The sequence below is a fragment of the Achroia grisella genome, unplaced genomic scaffold (genome assembly GCF_030625045.1).
Source record: "Achroia grisella isolate CSIRO2021 unplaced genomic scaffold, CSIRO_AGI_Agris_v1 utg918, whole genome shotgun sequence".
NCBI lineage: Eukaryota > Metazoa > Arthropoda > Insecta > Lepidoptera > Pyralidae > Achroia > Achroia grisella.
This window is the reverse complement of record NW_026713067.1, coordinates 956,006-975,925: the sequence shown is the minus strand read 5'-3', so window position 1 is coordinate 975,925 and position 19,920 is coordinate 956,006. Positions and strand designations below refer to the sequence as shown.

General features: G+C 31.6%; 1 protein-coding gene across 4 annotated transcripts in view; it reads right to left on the bottom strand.

The window, feature by feature from the left end:
* Positions 1–19,920, bottom strand: part of LOC131854019 (stromal interaction molecule homolog) — a 59,837-nt gene that overhangs the window by 38,626 nt on the left and 1,291 nt on the right. For 2 of the 4 annotated variants that reach the window (XM_059205143.1, XM_059205144.1), the window contains exon 2: positions 13,830–13,862. The exons of the other annotated variants lie outside the window; for them this stretch is intronic. In XM_059205143.1, coding sequence (XP_059061126.1) covers positions 13,830–13,862 — 33 coding nt within the window. The remainder of the gene's footprint in view (positions 1–13,829; positions 13,863–19,920) is intronic. 4 annotated transcript variants of the gene reach the window in all.

The window sequence follows — 19,920 nt, the reverse complement described above, 5'->3', positions numbered from 1 at the left end:
CTTTTTTGTTTTGGTATTCTGTTAGAAATTTACAGTAGGTACTTATTTTAAAAGCCCCATATTAAAAATGAAAAAAAATACTAATAATTATATGATTGTTAATCTAGTTAAAATTGTTTCATAAATTGATATTTAAATTTAACGTGAAATTATTAGTATCCAGAGACTGAAACAGAGAAATGTACAGCATTTTTCACATATTATAATGCGTTGGTAAAATGTTATAATTATACAGATAAACACAAGTGTTTCCTGTTTATACAGCCACATTCGTTTATTATTATAGCTTGGAACTCGGTAAACCCAAGGACGAGATAAGCGCAGCCATATCATTATTTAATATTACGAGTCTAATAACAATGCAGTATAATAAAGATGAGGTTGTAGGTTAACTGTTTTTTAGACTTTACAGTTTACGTTACATTACATTAAAGTTTACATTTTATTAGCATTAGTTGTTAGTTATTATTAAACACGCTTAAACACTCCATAGTCCGAATTTCCTTAGTCTAAGCAGGTTGTAATCACTGGCTTTCTTACTGGAGCAAAGAAGCTCAATAATACTGGCCACCTATGAAAACATGTCGCCATTTAAATTTCAAATTTAGAAGAATAACATTATTGAAAATAAGAACTGGACGAAAAAACGACGTTCCATATTTTAAAAGAAGAAAATTATTGATTCATTTGATATAATGATATAATGTTTTTATTAAAATACACACTAGAGTGCGTGGCCATTAATTAAACTATACAATATACATCGAAACGTTCCTGAGTAAAGGTGAGTTTAAATTTGGTGTTACTTTGGGGTATTCGGAGTGTGGAAGACATTCTTCCTAAGCGAAATCGTATTTCCATTCATTTTCCAATAACTATTTTCTTTTCAAAAATATATACACTCTCTATTTTTATTTACGGATTCGTAATTCAACAACACTGTATTCCCACTTATTGTGTGGAAGACATGTCATATGTTGCATCATATACATATAACAACAATGTAATAACCTACCCTATTAATTTCTATTACATACGAATTATATTACTATAGTAATATTATATTTACAATATTTTTATTGGTACACTAGCTGTACCCGCGTGTACTTTATAGCATGTGTTATTCTGATGTATAAGCTATATTTATAATAATATAGCTTAATTACATTAAAATCCATTCTGTACTTTTTATGTGAAAAAGTAACAAACATCCATCCATACAGACAAACTTTCGCGTTTGTGATATTAGTAAGATTAATTAAACTTAATAGATATGTGGTTAATTTTAGATCAATAAGACAAAATGTTCCAATGTTGTAAGTGGGTTAATTTAATTGGTAATGTCTTAATGAATTGTTTTGAACATAATGTTGATTGGTCCGACCTTCCGAAAGGTTTTATTTGAACTAGAACAAGGCTTATATTATACACTAATTGGTAAAAAACTTACGGAAATTTGTGAAGGCCTATTAGAGGTAAATAAAACATAGAAACTCGTATAAGAATAGTGCATATACATAAACAACTTTATATAAGTAGCCGTCAGAAACTTCAAACAAAAATCATGTCACAGTTATCACATTAGAAAGATTCCTCCTCCCCAGTGTGACGTTACATATGTTACAATTTTACATCTAGAAATAATTAAACTAATTATTTTTATATATTACGCTATTTAAAAATAAGAGTTGGTTTATATTACGCTATTTAAAAATAAGAGTTGGTGATAGAAGGGTGAAAATTTAGGATTATATGTATTTTTTAATACCACATAAACCAAGAAAACCAACCCTGAGTGACACGAGAATTTTATATATTACAAGATATGTCGATTTTCAAATGTGATGACATTACATTTGTGTTTGCTTCCACTCCCTGTCACACAGAGTCACACTTCCATTAACGTGTGAATTTATGAATGATTTCTAATACATGTACAGAAGGATTGCGTAGTCTCATATTTTTTTTTATAATTTGTTTTTTTCCCTGAGCCATGTCACTTCAATGCTATGTGACAGTAACTCTTGACCTCGTGATAGATAGGTATCATTAGAATAACTTCTGTGTTCTTCATGTAAATATAGATATAAATAGGTGGAGATCAGAGCTTGTTTATAGATGATGATTTTTTTAGAACTACTCTAATGTTGTTAGCCGCAGGTGGTCTGGCGAGTGCAGATGGCACTTCAAACCCGCGCAAAGGCTTATGGAGCGGTTGACGGTCAACTCACGCCTGACAGATACGACTTTAGTCTGAGAGCACCGCTAAGGGTTCGAACCTCGGCTCAGGTCGTCATAATTACGATCCCTGTTTGAATTAAACGATGAATCGATCGGAGATGATGATATGATAACCGACGGTTCCAGCTTTTCATCAGGACATTTTGGCGTTGCAATTCGAAAAGTAATTTCATTATCGCTATTATAATAAGACGCTAGAATAAGCATTAAATTACGTTGACAAAAACTAAGTACTAACAAAACATGGAATTTTCCAAACGTAATGGGCAAGTCCAATACTGGGGGAAACGATGTAATGAATGAATATTTAAATAAACCATAGGCAAAGAAACGTGAGTCATAATGTATGTAATATTATTTAATTTTAACAAGTCAATATCAGTAAAATTAGAGGCCATGTTTATGTATGGTTCTGTCGCTAATACATCGTAACGAATTTGTTTTTGCTGGATCGTGCAATCGGCTGTATCGGCCGTGACCGTAGTTACGGTTAACGATGTATTATGGTATACTATGGTCGACACGTGGATTTAAAATCGGCTATTTACATGAATTTACTGGGGTACAATTTAATGTCGTCTGTGAACCTCTGTTTAGCTATCATCATTTCCTAGCCTTTATCTCATTATTTGCGATCGGCGCAGTATGTCCTCTTCTTCAACTGATCCCTATCAGCTGTCATATCTGAACTTATTCTCCTTTCATACAAATCATCTTTCACAAAATCCATCCCATCCATCTCTTTTTTAGTGTCTTTCCGTCCCTTTTCGTCCAATTACCTTTGTCTACCTATAATAATAATAACACTGGACAATTCACAAAGCGCCATCTAGTCCCGAGTTAAGCAGAACTTGCCTTATTATAGTAGACAATTGGTATAAATATTATATTTAATTTACGATTGAACATAAGTTTACTTTGTTTTGGTTTACACCGAGTTTAGACCCACTCAAGATATTGGTAACCCCACATACAAGTAGTGATAAGACCTTCTTAATCTAATTGCATTACAATAATCTATTTTATACGTGTGAAGTCAAGACGGAACTCAAGTCGTCGACATTATTTTTTAATAAGATTAAAAACTAGCAGAGGAAGATAGAATAAAATGTTATCAACACAAGGGATTAGGTTTATGAGCAGCGCTCCCAAAAGATGAACTACCAGATTGTTTACAGAATTTTCAGCCTTTAGTTCATTGAGGTACAACGCAAAAAATACATATACTATACATAAAGGATTACCAGCATGCTAATTTTCTCTGACTTAAAAGAACGAATTAAATCTGAATTAACGAATTAGTTCGCAAAACATCTGCGAATTATATTGATCGATCCCAGTCGCGTATAATTCTCAAGACGAGATAGCATGTATCATTTATACTACACCTTCCTTACATGAATGTTCCGGCATGCAGAGACGCCCCCGCCACCCTGAGCTATCTATTTCTATCATTCTTTGAGAATTTATTTTTATCTTCCTTTTAGATAATAGACATTGTACTAAGACAAAATAGAGAAAAGTTCCTATGAAATGACTAACTATAACATCTAGTGTTTCTTGATTATTAGTCTTGGTTTAAAAGTGCTTACATTAATTGAGCTTATTTTAATTACCATTATTACTAATGCTTTTTGAAAATCTTATACGAATTTAACCAGCTGATCCGTGCAGCTCCGTCTGCGTCACATAAAAGATCCCGTATTGCATTACATTTACCTATATTGTATTGTAATCTGTAATAATAAATATTGATATACCACTTCCATTCGACTACAGTTTAATGTTAAATAGCCTATTGTCTTCCCAGTTAAATAGGCTTACAAACACTAAAATAATTGTTCAATATCAAATATTCGAATTTAGTTCCTGAGATTAGTGTGTTCAACTAACAAACTCAACTCTTCAGCTTTACAATCTTAGTACAGATTTAAGGCTTTATTAATTTTTTTATCGCCGATTCCGGAAACTATTACTTGTTTCATTCCCTTAGTACAATAAAATAAATACACTTTTTATCGTGAGCTATGCTAATAAACAATAGTATTATATAGATTTAAAACCAAAAGAATAACATTATGAATTCGTAGACAATGTCTAGCCAACAAACATTCAACAAATTAACACTAGTTAGAATATGCCATTCAGTAGCTTACAATACACATTAGTTACACTGAAGTATCTAATTGAAATCCATTCAACTCATTTATTGTCGTCGTCGATTTACTTGATTAAACAAGTATAAATCCCTTGAACGAATGACGTTAGTATTGACATTTAGTTTTTATCATCACTGGAAATTTTGTCAAGTGGTTACCAAAAAAGTGACCACAAAACCAGATGTAGATCAAAACAACACTACAACGTAGAATATATCGAAACAATAATAATAATAACAATAATGTCAGGACAATTCACACAGCGCCATCTAGACCCAAGTTAACCTAAAAACTTGTGTTATAGGTACTAGATAACTGAGACAATACATAGATATATTTTTTTCGTAAATACATGTATATTATATATAGAAAACACCCTAACCGACACAAACAATCATACTCATTAATACAAATGTTTGCACAGTGCGAGGCAATCGAACCTGCGACCAACAGAAAGCAGTAGTAGTGCTTTAGCGGTTTATCGCTAGACCACCGAGGCCGTCCTCATGTGAACGCTGTAAAGTGAATTCTATTCTGTTGCAGCCCTACATTTCTCTATAAAAAATATTTGTACTCCACAGATATACTACGAATACCACATATAGATACATACAATAATAACAATGTTTGGCCTCCCAACAACACTACTAATTAGTCAAACTTGAATCATACTACGTGCTTGCCAATTTTCTCTATGCTAAAATGAAACTATTGTATTCATATTCCGCGTATTAGTGATATGTAATTAATTTTAGCACTAATTACTATACAATTAATAATATTAACATGTCCTTAATATAGTATAAAAGCTAACAAACATATTAACAATATCAAATTCATTACTATAATATACAAGCGTGTTTAATTCCACGAATAAATTTCAAAATTTGTATAGATCTAACTGTACTTATTGTAATAAGCATCATCAGAATTGTTGTAGCGATTAATTAATAAAAATATCACATAAATACACTCACATAAAATATATAGTCCAAATCAGAGTTCCCATTTTCAAAGGCAGTTAAAATTAATGTTATTGCAACTGACTCTACAGTGTAAAATGACGAACAGATTGACTCGTTCAACTCCCCGTTTATTAGAGTAATTGGTGTTGGGAAGCAAAGTTGTTTAGTAACTACACATTGCTACTATACGGCACGGGTTCAATCAATTTTAATAGTGTTTATTACTGTGTATTCATTCAAAGTGTTACCAAGTGCACAATGTTCATTGTTATTATAATTTTGTTCTATAAAAAATTGAGTTACACCGATAATGCAATATTAGTATTTGGAATAACATGAGTACTCTACTGATTACAACAAATCATGCTCGTGTTATGAGTACTAAACAAACTGATACAAACACTTATGTACATTTTTATGTAAATACATTCAGAATATACATAGAAAACACAGAGACCAATACAAAAAATCATAGTCATTAATACAAATGTTAGTACCGTGCGAGGAATCGAAACCGCGACCATCGGAAGTAAGACTCATGTGCTAAAGCGACAGTCCACCGAGGCCGTCCCTAAATACGTGATCAACTTTTTTACTCTAACTCTAATACACTGAGGCTCGATACAGAATTTTCAGTTACTTCGAGTGGAGGTGATATTCTTAAAAATTACTTTAATAGCCAGATACTTTTTTGTGGAACAATATGTACTTGTTTATGTTAAACTAGCTGACCCGCGCAACTACGTCTGCATTTCATTTCCCTATCTTTTGCAACATTTTTCATTGCAGCTCCGCTTCTATTGGTCGTATCGTAATGTTATATTACTTACTCGACAAATGGACTATCCAACACAATTTTTTTAAATTCGAACCAGTAGTTCCTAAGATTAGCTTTATAATATTAGTATACATTTGTAGACAGGTATATACACAACGTTCAACATACAATTTTCCTCGCGAAATTCCTTGAAATTAGTTCTGCAATTGTTTATTATGTTGGTCAATGCCCATGTCGAATCTGTGAGCCTTTAATAATTCGAGACACGTTACTTTTACTATAAACACACAAACTTAGGCATAATACAAACAAGCTATATACGTTTGTCCTTATTATATTAAAGCAGGCATACCTTGGACCTCAGCGGTGTCCAACCATATGAGTTATGTCCGCGTCACTGTATCTTAATATAACCTTACTAATATTATAAATGCGAAAGTGTGTATGTCTGTTTGTTTCTTTTTCACGACTAATCTATTGAATGGACGTTAATAAAATTTAATATGAAGATATAGGCTTTTATTACGAGGAACATAGTTTATCTTTTATTTCGAAGAATAATCTAGATAGAAGCGAATGTTTGTGCAGATGAAGTCGCGGGTAACAACTAGCATGTATATAATTCTTCTGTATGCGAATTAGGCGAACTCCTAAACGGCTAGGCTAATTTGGATAATATTTCGTGTGTATTTAAATGTATTCCTGGATGATTTGAATATACCACACCATTCGTATCTAACCATTACCAACCATATGTTAGTTTGCCACTACGATGGTATTGAAAAAAAGATTGCAATGACATCCGTAATGAATCTGGGACGAACAACGTGCACGGCGTATGAGTCAACGCGGAGAACCTACCGGCACATACAAGGTTTTATGTTGGCAGATACAAAGTAACAATTGGTCGTTATTTCAACACAGAATCGGATCTATTATTATTTAAATTCGCAACTATTATCGAGAGCGTCCTCGCCTACTAGTTTTAATACCTGTACCTACTTAGAGCGAAAGTTACTGAGACCACGAAGAAAAGACTCTCCCGTAAGGGAAATACTGAAAACAAACAAAATTAATTGGATGTACGACAGTAGGCTGGCCCCATGCTACGTTGGATTAAGTAATGTGGCTATGTCTAGTGAGAAAGAACGAATATAATTTATTGATAACTACTGCATTCACATATTCATATCACATGTTGCGTTAATCGTAACATCGACAGTTGATAATAACTCCGACAACCCCACTATTTGACGTTATAATATATATTTTTAACTACCATTATATAAACAATCGCTTCTATTTGTTTATTCTAGTCCAGAAAAATATGAGAATAACATGAGCTACTATTAATTGGTTGGTATAAAACCAATCCAAAAACATCAAAACTACGTATAAAACATAACTTATGTATCCTTTGTGATAGTCTGTGAAAACTATTAGCGCTTGTTATTTTTGAAACCGCCGACTATGAAAGGAATCACGTGAATCACAAAAGACATTATGACGCCTCTAGTACATCTTACGCGGCGCTATTCCTGAAGATTAAGGTCCCGTGCCTTTGAACATTGAACACAATATATTCACTACAGCCGAAGTCGGTACGGCCGCTAGTGCCCAATAAAATTGTTTAATTAACAAAGCACAGAACAATCTTAGACGTTCATTACAATGACGCAATTTGTAGAAATTGTGCAAATGAAAAGCGAAAAACAGATGGCCATTAATTATGGTGAAAACATCACTAAATCGTGGAAAACTTTCTAGGGATAAATACACCTAGTATTTAAAGTTAAATCCGGAACAAATTTCTGTTAACAGTTTTAAAAAATGAGCCGGTATTCAATTTGTTTATATTATTAGTATTTGTTTATATATGGTACTCGATTTCATCACCATTATTTCATCCTTTTTGAGGAATTTCTCTGCAATCGATACAGTTCCCTTCCGTCAAGAATATATACATTTGGCAATCTGTTAATATTACGGTTTAATTTCTTTAGCACCGGTGTAATTACAATTTGTTCTTTATAATCGTATTGTGCCTTTTTTTATACATGTCTATAATGGGGCAACAACCTGACCTGATGGTAAATACCAACCATCAATATAGATGAACATCACATCGTGATGTTAAACCTGTGGTACTAATACGTATTTGTCCCGACCCCGTACCCTGTACTTGACCAGAAATACAGTACAAAAAATAGATTACAATTGATTAAATTTAGTTAACCACCCATTACAGGATATTGCATTAATTGGTTATGGTGTAACCACAGAATATATAATAGTATTCGTATATGAAGTACTTACTAGTGGTTATATCGTCAATGGAGCGTTAGACGGTAACCTACGCGCAATTTGTTCAGTGCCACATGATATTAGTCCGTGTGGTCAGCGAGTAGAATACATATGTCACGACTAATTTTCATTATAACGATCTTGTAGAAGGAGTTCAAATCACATCACATCTGTACGAAGAAAGAAGGAATCCTATAACTACACGCTTGACCAGCCTGATATTATTCTTATATTAAATTCTATTCCTACGGAAGCATGTCCGTGTTGTGCAAGAGATATTTTTGGGTTATTGCAAATATATAACCACGAAAAAAATTAATATTGAAAAAACAACCCTATTCTAAGAGGAATAAAAAAGCCTTAAGACGAACAGTAGCCCAAAGAAGGACATCATACTAGTAAACCGAGAGTAGTAGTAGCCTGTGGAGAGATACCTTTGAGGTACCTTTGTCTCTTGTCAGTTAACGGGATTGTCTCCAATTCGCCAACATGGCTGTATTTTGGAGGGTCAAGGGGGGTGAAAAAGATCAGATTCACTTGACATACAGTAAAGGAGTATTAAAATGAAAAAGCATTTTTCAAAAAGCATTTTCTTATTGCAGTCGTTCTTAAGTCTTTCAAGAAACTTATATGACCATATGTTTAACACTGTAAGAATAATGGAGTGCAGAAATTATGATGATACAGCAAATTCAGAAAAGAATCAAAACGATCCAGTAGTACATAGTACAATTATATGAAGACACAAGAAATACCTAACGTATTTAGTTAATAAATTATTATCACCTACGAATGATGTATAGTACCATTGTCTTATTGTTATATCACATAATTATCTACTATTGTTCGCTTAGACATGGAACAGCTATTAATATAACACGTTTACAACTGTGGCAGAAACTGGGCAAATAACTTTGATACCTTTTAGCAGGTTAGACAACCAACAGGTGGAAAGAAAAGGCAAGATTGCTTCTGGAATATTTCTCAGAAGTTTTTATAAACATTTAAATTTCACTGAACATACACAATTGAAATGGGATTAAAATACATATTATCATCATCATCATCATCGCAGCCCGGAAGACGTCCACTGCTGGACATAGGCCTCCCCCAAAGATCTCCTAAGATGTACTAAAATACATATGGGATATATGAAATTAATGTTAGACAAATGATTACTTATTTTGTTATATTTATTATTTTGGCTCTTTCAGAATCTAGCTGAGGGAACCGATTCTTCTTTAAAATAAGTGCAGATATATGATGATCCATTCATAACCATATTGTCATTCAGCCAGAACTAATCCTCATAAATAAAGCATTCGAGCGATGTTATCACGAATTATACATTTTCCTGTCAGCAAAAGGTAGATATATTCATATATACATACATACATTTATATATACTATATTACCACAGAAGTAATGCTGTAATTTTTTCAATGAATTTTGTAATGACTTCGCCTTGAATAAAATAAAATAAATAAGTAGTTTTTTCATTAGAAATAATGTACCTTTGAATTAATCAATATTTTTTAAACAAATAAATACGTAGTAATCTTAGACTACTCTTCATATACGATCACAAATTTGGACTCGCGTAAAATTATAATTATTAGCATTAATACTTTCTATTCTTTTGTATTGTATGTTGTACTGCAGTAAATATAAATATTTCCAAATCCTATACATATGTGTGTACATTATGTAAGATGGAATGTAATCAATCATCGTGCTGGTCGTTATCTCCTTCTCAGTAATTAATAGGTCAATTGATAATGTTTACGAGTACTGCTACTGGGAATGTTTCGAAATCCAGTTTTCAATTTGTTTGTATGTATGTGTAAAAATTGAAAACTGGATTAACTTCTGAATTTGTATACCTAGACATATTGATATTTGATTATATATTATATATATATTGATATTAATACGTCTAGTATTTTAGCATGTCGCTTTATTTCCGAAAGTAGAGGGAACAGAACGCTTGATACAAACTTTTCATACGTATAGTTGTTTGTATTAGTCTGGGTATTATTGTGCGTTTATTGACAGAACGAATTATCCTACTATATTTTTGTCACGGCAAAAGTAACTGTTCTAAGTTAAGTTAACTGTTATAACAAATTAAAATAAAAACAAACAGTGGATTAAAGAAATAATATGAAGAAGCACACCACGTCTTTATTGAGTTATTATATAGAAAAGTGAATATAAATAGTATAATAAATCAATCTGAACACACACAAAAAAGCAAAAATTGCATGTCAATAGGATTTATAAACATCAGTGTTAATATGTATAGAATACAATCGCTACACAGTAAGAGTAGTTGATATGAAAACGATAACATGTGCTCCCACCTCTATAGACCGCAAACAAACTAGAACTAGATTGAGATTCTTATCTAAATAAATATCCCCTGGTGGTATCTAAGCTATTACTACCTTTAACATAACATAATTTTAGGATAACTCGCACATTACTGACCTTTGTGATATTGGACACATACAGACCTTGGAACACCTTAAAATGACTTCATCTGTTGCATTCATCTACTATAACATCATTATTGACGGGCTCCGTGACCTAGTGGTTTAAGACGTCGCTTTAGTTCCGATAGTCGCGAGTTCTATTCCTCTCACGGTAAACATTTGTTATGACAGTTTGAGTATGGGTTTTTTTCTATTTATATTACGTATGTATTTACAAAATAAGGTATTTATGTAATATATCAGTTGTCTAGTACCCATAACACAAGCTCTACTTAGTTGGGTCTAAATGGCGCTGTGTTAACAGTCCTGGCTTATTAATATTACTAATTAATATTTATTACACCATTGCTATCAAACCTATAAGACTCTTTATCTAATTAATATATAAATAGTATATAACACTTCATAATTTTATCGTATCTCCCGAACTAGGGTCAGTCTCATGTGACATACAGACCTTGAAACATCTCAAAACGACTTATTCTATTACGTTCATTCATTATTATATCATTACTAAACAATAATATTCATTACATAACCTCAACCAACTATAGAATAACTAACTGATAGTATCTAACCTGCAAAACTACCTAATTTTAGCGTATCTCGTTCACTAGGGTCAGTCTCATTTGACATACAGACCTTGTGATATATCAAAATTACGTAATCTATCCCATTCATTCATTGCACTATTTGACATCGGTACCCTAGCGGTTTAGCATACCGCCATACTTCCAATAGTCGCAGGTTCGATTCTTCCCACGATACGAATATTTGTACTCATGAGTATAATTGTTTATATTGGTCGTTTTCTATGTACAAACAAAAATGAATATATAGTAGTTGTCTAGTACCCATAACACAAGCTCTGTTTAGCTTGGGACTATTGCAATTGCGGAAGATTGCTCCCGCCAGCCCGTAACCCTAGCAAAATGCAAAGGGTAGGAACACCTTGGAGTGTGCGGCAGTACCCGTTTAGCTTCCCCTTGGCGGGTATGTCTCCATGAAGATTTCCCCCAAGTTACAGAAAAACGGTTCCATGTGAGATACAGGCCATGAAATATCTCAAAATGACTTAATCTATCGTATACGTCCATTCATTATGGTATCATTACAAAACATTAATATTTAGTACACACTTTACGATAATCGTCTACTTCGACATGGCGGCAGTGGTTCGTCAGTGCTAATTTTGCCAAGGAATTAATCTAGTGATCGGTACAACGTGCCAAGAACTGTTTACGGTTTTGTCAATACAGCTTCATATGTAAATAATTAATTTTTCTTCCTACACTAGCAGTCTTGCCACATATGGTTGAATATTAATGGGTAAATTACAAAATAACTGTCTTAAAATGGACCAAACTTGCTTTTATATAGATATATAAACTAGCTATACCCTATGTATGAAGTCACTCGTCTACACAACATTTTAATGTAATTTTCTAATTAAAAAAGAATGTTTCTAAATCGTCCTAATAACATCAATCTACTTATCAAATTTGACTAAGAACCACCATTTTGTCATGAAAAAGTAGAAGAAGCAGATATTCAGACAGACACACTTTTAAATTTGTATCTAATATTACTGTCCCTATATAATAAAACAAAGTCGCCGCCGCTATCCATATGCTTAGATCTTTTAAATTATGCAACTTATTTTAATACAGTTTTCAGCAACAGATACTAATTCAAGAGGATGGGTTATATGTATAATACATGCATATTATAGTACAAAAAAGCTGAGATATTCAAATATTTGTAATGCACTCAGTAATGGTATATAGTTGATTATTAGCTCCCAGAGTATATTGACTTAATCTATCTATAAACTATATGGCGGAGTTCTTACGATAAAGAGAATCGAGTCTTATTGAAATATATCATTACACGTTAAGAGCGTATAAAGTCTTCATTCACTGTTATTGTATGGGAATACACAGATACTGATTCAGAGTCTTGCCTAATGCATCAGACATCACACAATCTCATGATGACATTAGGATAGGTCAGTTTGCCCACCCTCCGGTACCAGCACACTTCTACTTTCACATACTACATCTATTTCGCCAATATTCTATTAACATCCATTCCGGATAAACAAGACGGAACATATTAGTAACAGGAATATCCTATTGCTAGTAATGTCAGAGTGGTTCGTCTCTCCCTGGAAACCATCGTAGTTAATTCCTGGTGAATTTGTCTGTTGGGCCAACTGACCTATCTGATACATCAACGCAGTCGGTGTCACATTTCCGTCATCATCCGATAAAAAATAAACCAACCGGTGTAGAATCATGCGCTTTCACAATTGTATAAAATATTTAGCATAAAAAGTTGTTATGTAAACTGCAAGCAATTATCGCATACTCGTAACTAATATAATAAATAACATTGTCGCCATTGCCGTGACATGGGATCTCAATGGCAGACAAGACAAGGACGACGATTTGTAATTAAAACAACACTACATATACTTTACTTAGATATAAGAGATACAATAATGAAATATGTAGTAAAATTTAATTTAATATTCTATTATTTAATAACTACTATTACTAATAATTACTATTCTATTTTTCGAGATCAATCCGGAAGCATAATATGAAGAATAAAGAAAAACACACATCTATCTAGGAGAAGCTCAGTGGTATTCGAATAAAACGGTTAATAGAGAATATAGATCATAATAAAAGGAACAACACACGATTTATAAAAGTCAAAAACTTTACATAATATACATATGTAAATAATATAAATTATAGTAAAATCTTATATATATAATACATATTAATATTTTTATACCAATTACTAAATCAACGCATGCTAAATGTGCAACAAAGAAAACTACAATTTTGGCAAAAATATCAATTTTGATGTTACCTACTTTTGTTGTGCCCGTGTAGAGTTGATTTCACCACTGCAAATAATACAAGAATTATTTAAAAACTATACACAAATTTCATCTATTACATACAAAGTTGTTTTTATACAGTTGAATGATGTTCCCTGTACAAAATTACAGTGATGGGTCTTTGTCAGTTAATAGGTATTTTCGAAGCACACGACAAAAATATATTAATATAATTATAATAGATAGAATAAAATATAATGAACTTATTACTTGTCAGTTAAAACTACATTACTTACAATTACAGCGAACCACACAGTCGACATGCAAGGCTCTATCATGTGATTCAAAAATAACTTTTACACATAGCGATACATTCAATGTTAAGTGTGCTACATTCATTCAAAATAATGTAATTTTAATTATCTTAACTGTTAGATTATGTGCTTAGAACACATCATCTTCCTTATGGTCGTTTAAATTCAATATTTTTTACTTAATTTAGTCACAGTAATATATTAAACATGAAATTGTCTATATTCTGAACCGGAGATGTTTCCATGTACATATATAATATTAGGCATTTTAAATGCAATAAAACATCGAAAATATTTTTTAGTGACTATTATACCTAGGTGTCTTTGTCTGTTATTTTTTATATAAAATCAGTCTTCGTGAAACAATCTTAAAGTGAAATTTCACCCGTTTAACCGCTTAGTCGTAAAAGGTAACAGGCATATGACATATTTTAGCATATATAATATTAGTAAGATATATATATTAGAATAAATACAATATCGAAATTCTTTAATGCCAACCTAAGTTTTTAAATGCAATACATGGCCTGCTGTCTGACGGTCGTCTGGAATGGTCTTGCGACGGTAATTATCTTAAAAATTGACCAGCGGCACGTGCCAAGAATTCCGACATAGCTTCTCGTGATTTTATAAAGGTGATGCGATTACACCATTCAGAGTAAATACATTTAAGGATCCATTTTCAGTTCTGATGATACAATGAATACGTTTGTTTATTTCTTTATAATATTTATTATCTTTATATAAGCAACAAATGGCATACCTAATGAAAAATGGTGACTGTTGCTGTTGACCACGGACATTGAAAAATAAACTGTAAGGTCATGTTAGCTCACTCTTCTCTCATGAGTGGTCATTATCAGAGAGTAGGTACATACGTACGTACGTACGTATATTGTACTGGCACAGTAATGATATAATTAAGTTTTAATAAATATAAGTAAAGAAACAGGAGTGAGAGTCACGGAGACGATTTTTACAAAGTCCTCTTCATGAAGTCAAAGGGAGCTGAATTGACACATATAATAAAAATTACATGTTTACATACAGCTGGCTTTATTAGAAATTTCCCTTCCGAGTAACGCACGATTACAGTTTTATCGACGTATTGCGTTGAATATATTTTAAAACACGAACATTTTAAAAATTACACAAATTAAATCGTATTAAAATTGTTATAAAGTGGTATTTTCTATTTTTCCATCGTTTGTTTGTATACTGATAAGAGGGTGCCTCTTACTTTCGACCTTAGGTCGTGTCAATTACGGCTTCAGTTCTTTATTGCTACATTTTCAATAGGCACGTAAGCAATTGGATTCTATACTTATTATTCACTTATAAAAATAACCAATAAAACTGTTTAAAATAAAACTAGCTGACTCTGCAGACGTGGTATAGATATAAAAATTTAAATCGCTATTAAAAATAGAGGTTGGTAAGTAATAGACGGGTGAAAATTTAGGGTTTTATAAATTTTTAATAACACATAATAAAAATTAAAAAACGTATCTAAAAAATTAAAGATAGGGATGGAGTATGATAAATAACAGTGTGACAAAAAAATATATAAGAAGATTATTATATTATTATTAACAGTTCATCTGCACGTGTGTAAATGCTAAAAAAACTATTCGCACGTCTATTATATTTTTATTTAATGTTATGCCTATATTTAGGAGTGGATGACTCGCTGTATTGAGGACAATGATTATCACAAGAACATCTAATGTACTTCTAATGATCAATACACGTAATTTCTTGGCAATTTCACGCCGTGTGTATGAGTCAACTTTTTCATGCAACATTCTTCATTTATATGTTTAAAGAAAGCTGAATTTTAATTTAGTATATTACAAATATACTTAATAGAGATATATAGATCGCTGAGGAGAGACACGTTGTACCACATTTTATACTGAAACTTGGTTATAAACTTATTTTAAATCATACACGTCTGAAGCATAACGGGGTAGCAAATTTTATTAAGTAATTATTAAAATAAAGACGAAATAGGGTTCAATATGAAATGTTTGTAATAAATAAATGTAAATTATTGATAGAATGATTTATTATTTTCACTGTTGCAAAGACTGGATCGGGAAATACTTAAATATAAAAAGAGTTATATACTATAGTACTCAAATAAAACTTTACTGATTATCCGTGTTAGTTGGCTAGTCATTGACACAATCGCTTTAATGTGATGACTCATTATGTCTGCCGAACTCAAATCACTATTATAGAATGATATAACAGTCTGCACAGTATTTTTAACCCTACAACAATATAATTAAGGGCTACCATAGTATTTATGAGTACAGCTGCTTCCCATCTTAGACAGCTATCTAAAGATTCATAAATCAGGTGTCAGTAGAGAAATATGTACATTAATTAGATCTGGTTGATTCGTCTCGCTGACTCGCGCCATTTTAAGTATGTATAATGTATGTACTACAACACTTTGGATTGTAATGTATTTTTTGGGTATACAATGAAGACTCGATTACCGGGATTGTCAGGATCAAATGTATTACATAGGTACAGTCAAATACGAAAATGTAGATTTCATCTCTTGAGAAGTTCAATTTGGCTTTGTTGTTACGAAAAAAATGCCTGTACGCGGATGTGGTAAATATAATGTACAACAATCTGTTTTACTCATATATTCCACTAATTTTTACCCGCAACTTTGTCTGTATCAGAATATGGACTATGGGCATCCGTTTGATATAATCTTAATGTATAAAAATTTTGTGTGCGTTGTTTGTTCGCGATGGAATCCTAAACTACTAAACCTATTTTGATGAAATTTGATACGTATACTTCGTCTTGGCACTTTGGTCTGAGAACAGGATGTTTTATACCTTTAAGTGACATAGGTGGTCCACCACACTTTGTTTCTTTTTTTTATGTGGTTTTTAACATAAAAAAATGTATTAATAGTATGTATTTTTAATAATAAATACTTACAGTAATTTGCTCTAAATTTTCACCCTTATAGCACCCCTATTGTTTAGTACCGATATTAATTTATACAGCAAAACAACGTTTGCAGGGACACTAGCTGTCCCTGCACATTGTCTATTATATATATACCATAACCATATATCCGTCTTTCATTAAGACCTGTTGAGCCATTTGCAAGCGGATTTATCATATTAGTGTGGGTTATTTAAATCCATTGCGACAACAATTACTCTGCGTAATCGCATCTCCACTGTATTATTGTACCGATATAGATTTAGCTCATAATTTTAGCAATATTTAAATTCGAGATTACAGCACATGCAATATTAAACTGCAAAATTGAATTTAAAAGTTAAACGCATTAAGACTTATTTACATTTTTTTATCTTTTAGTTAATGTACTTTGATATTAAGCATGCGATGTGGTTTTTCCGATTTCTATCTAATATTTGCCTCGCCATTGATAAGGTTTAAAACCAATGTAATATTTGCAGTAGACTGTCTAAATACTCTGTATTAATGGGTAAATTAATACTCATAAAAATTAATGAATACCAAGTATTCACTTACTATTTACTTATTCTTAAGTAAATACATATATGGCAGTGCTAAATAATGATTCCAAATACCTATTTCATTAATCCGATTAATGATTAATGCGAGTTATGCGATCAAATATTGTTTGTTACTTTACATGCCAAGCTGATTCCCACGAAACGTCTGTTGACACGCACTTCGGTATACATCAAAAGCATGGCGCATCATAATCAATTTGTTAGGCAATACCACACTCAACCTTATGATTAAGCCATTGTGCACAAGAGTACGATTACTTTAGCCGATCCAGACTATTCTAGAAGATCAGGAAGCGGCTTAAGCTAAATTATTAGGGTAGACTATAACGTTAGGTTTCCATGAAAACACCGCAAAAGAAGATCATCAGGTCAATTACAAATCTCGTAAGTGCTAGAGGTGCCTACCATGGTTATTCATATTTATATAACGTAAATGGTTATTGCTACACATGGATATTCATATTTAAATAGACGTGGTAGATCTGATTAACTTCGAACACAAGATGTATGCAAAATTGTTCATACATTTGAGCTTTGTTGTCCAATTTCGGATTTTGACCGCAAATCAAGTTGTTTTAAGTCCAAATATTCGCGTAAGTGTTCGTGTAAATGTACAACTTTGTTTGGTAACATAAGTTCAAATATTTGTTGAAACCTTTGAGGCAGTCTGGCGCCAAAGTAATATACACATGGACAAAGCCATTTCTATAAGTTTATATTTGTAAAGTACCTATACATAGTTCTAAAAATAAAGTCCTACTCCGCTCCAAGATATGTGCATGAATAATCAGATAAACAAATAGACTGTTCAAATATACTGAATACATATATGATTTTAAAAAATTGATTCCGTAAGCCAGTGTTTTGTTATACTTCATATTCTACTGAATTATCTTTCAGTTTTTAGGCAATTCAGTCACATTTCTAATTATACAAAAAATAATAAAATAATGAAAACTATATGGTATAAGGAGAAAAGGATATTTACTTAAAGCAATTTATTACAAAAACAGTAAATTCCAAAACTTATGTATAGAAAATATGGATGTTAAATAAAATGATTGTAAAACAGAAAAAGAATTATAAATATAATAATTATTATAATATAATAATTATAACACTACACTGCCAGTGCAAAATAACATAGTGTAACTAGCAGCCCACACATTCCAGAAATAAACAATTTTATCTCTTATATAAATAATATTTAGTGAAAAGTCCGCCAATATGAAAAAATCAAATTTTTATTCTAATGTATATATTGTATGATTTGTTGTAGTCCTAAACAGACACAAAAGTGGTAAAGTAAATTGTGGTATAGAATTTATTGATTAACATATTTAACAATAGAATCAAACAATTTTAGATTTCATTTAAAACACTTCTTTTACCACCTTAGAAATTGAAAAATTCATTAAATCTATTGGCACTTCTGTAAAAAAAATAAAAAAAGACTGGAATGATTTTTCTTGAGCACCTATTAATTCGAACATATGGTGAACAAGCAATAAAACACTTTTGACAATAGATTAATCATAGTGTTCCAATAAAAGCTACATTTTATGTCCCCGCCACAAACATCTGGTCTACACCAATCAGATAACATTGTTTTAATGTGAACTTTGAATTAGAGACATTAGAGTCCAGTTTAAAATGCCAATTCATTTTAAAGTATCAAGGAAACTATAGAAACATTGGATTAAACATAGATTTGGCAGATGGGGTTTTATCATGGTAGAGTAGAGTAACAAGAAAGATTCTAATTTTGAAATAAAAGGATTATTTTAATTATTATTGAATTACATGTAAAAGTTTGCTACTACTTTACTACACTTTACTAGTGGTAGTTTAATAATGCAACTGTTAAGGTATTATTATACTAACTAGAAACAGCAGTAATGATACTGAAACTACAATAATAGCCTAATTTAAACAATTGGTTTAAAATATTAAAAACTAGTTTTCACCCTCATGACATTTATAGCCTATGTGTTATTTTGATGTCAAAGCTATATTAATGTAAAGTAAAATACTATATTAATTAAAGTAAAGTTCCAGCAAAATCCATTCAGTAGTTTTTATGTGAAAGAATAACAAACCATCATCTGTACTCACAAACTTTTGCATTAATAAAATTAGTAAGATAATAATAATATTATAAATTACAAAGTATTAACGGTTTTCCAGATTACATATTGCAAATAAATCTCCTCCTTTTTAGAGCTTGCCAAAAATACAGTATAAATTTACACATTTTAGTATCAAAAA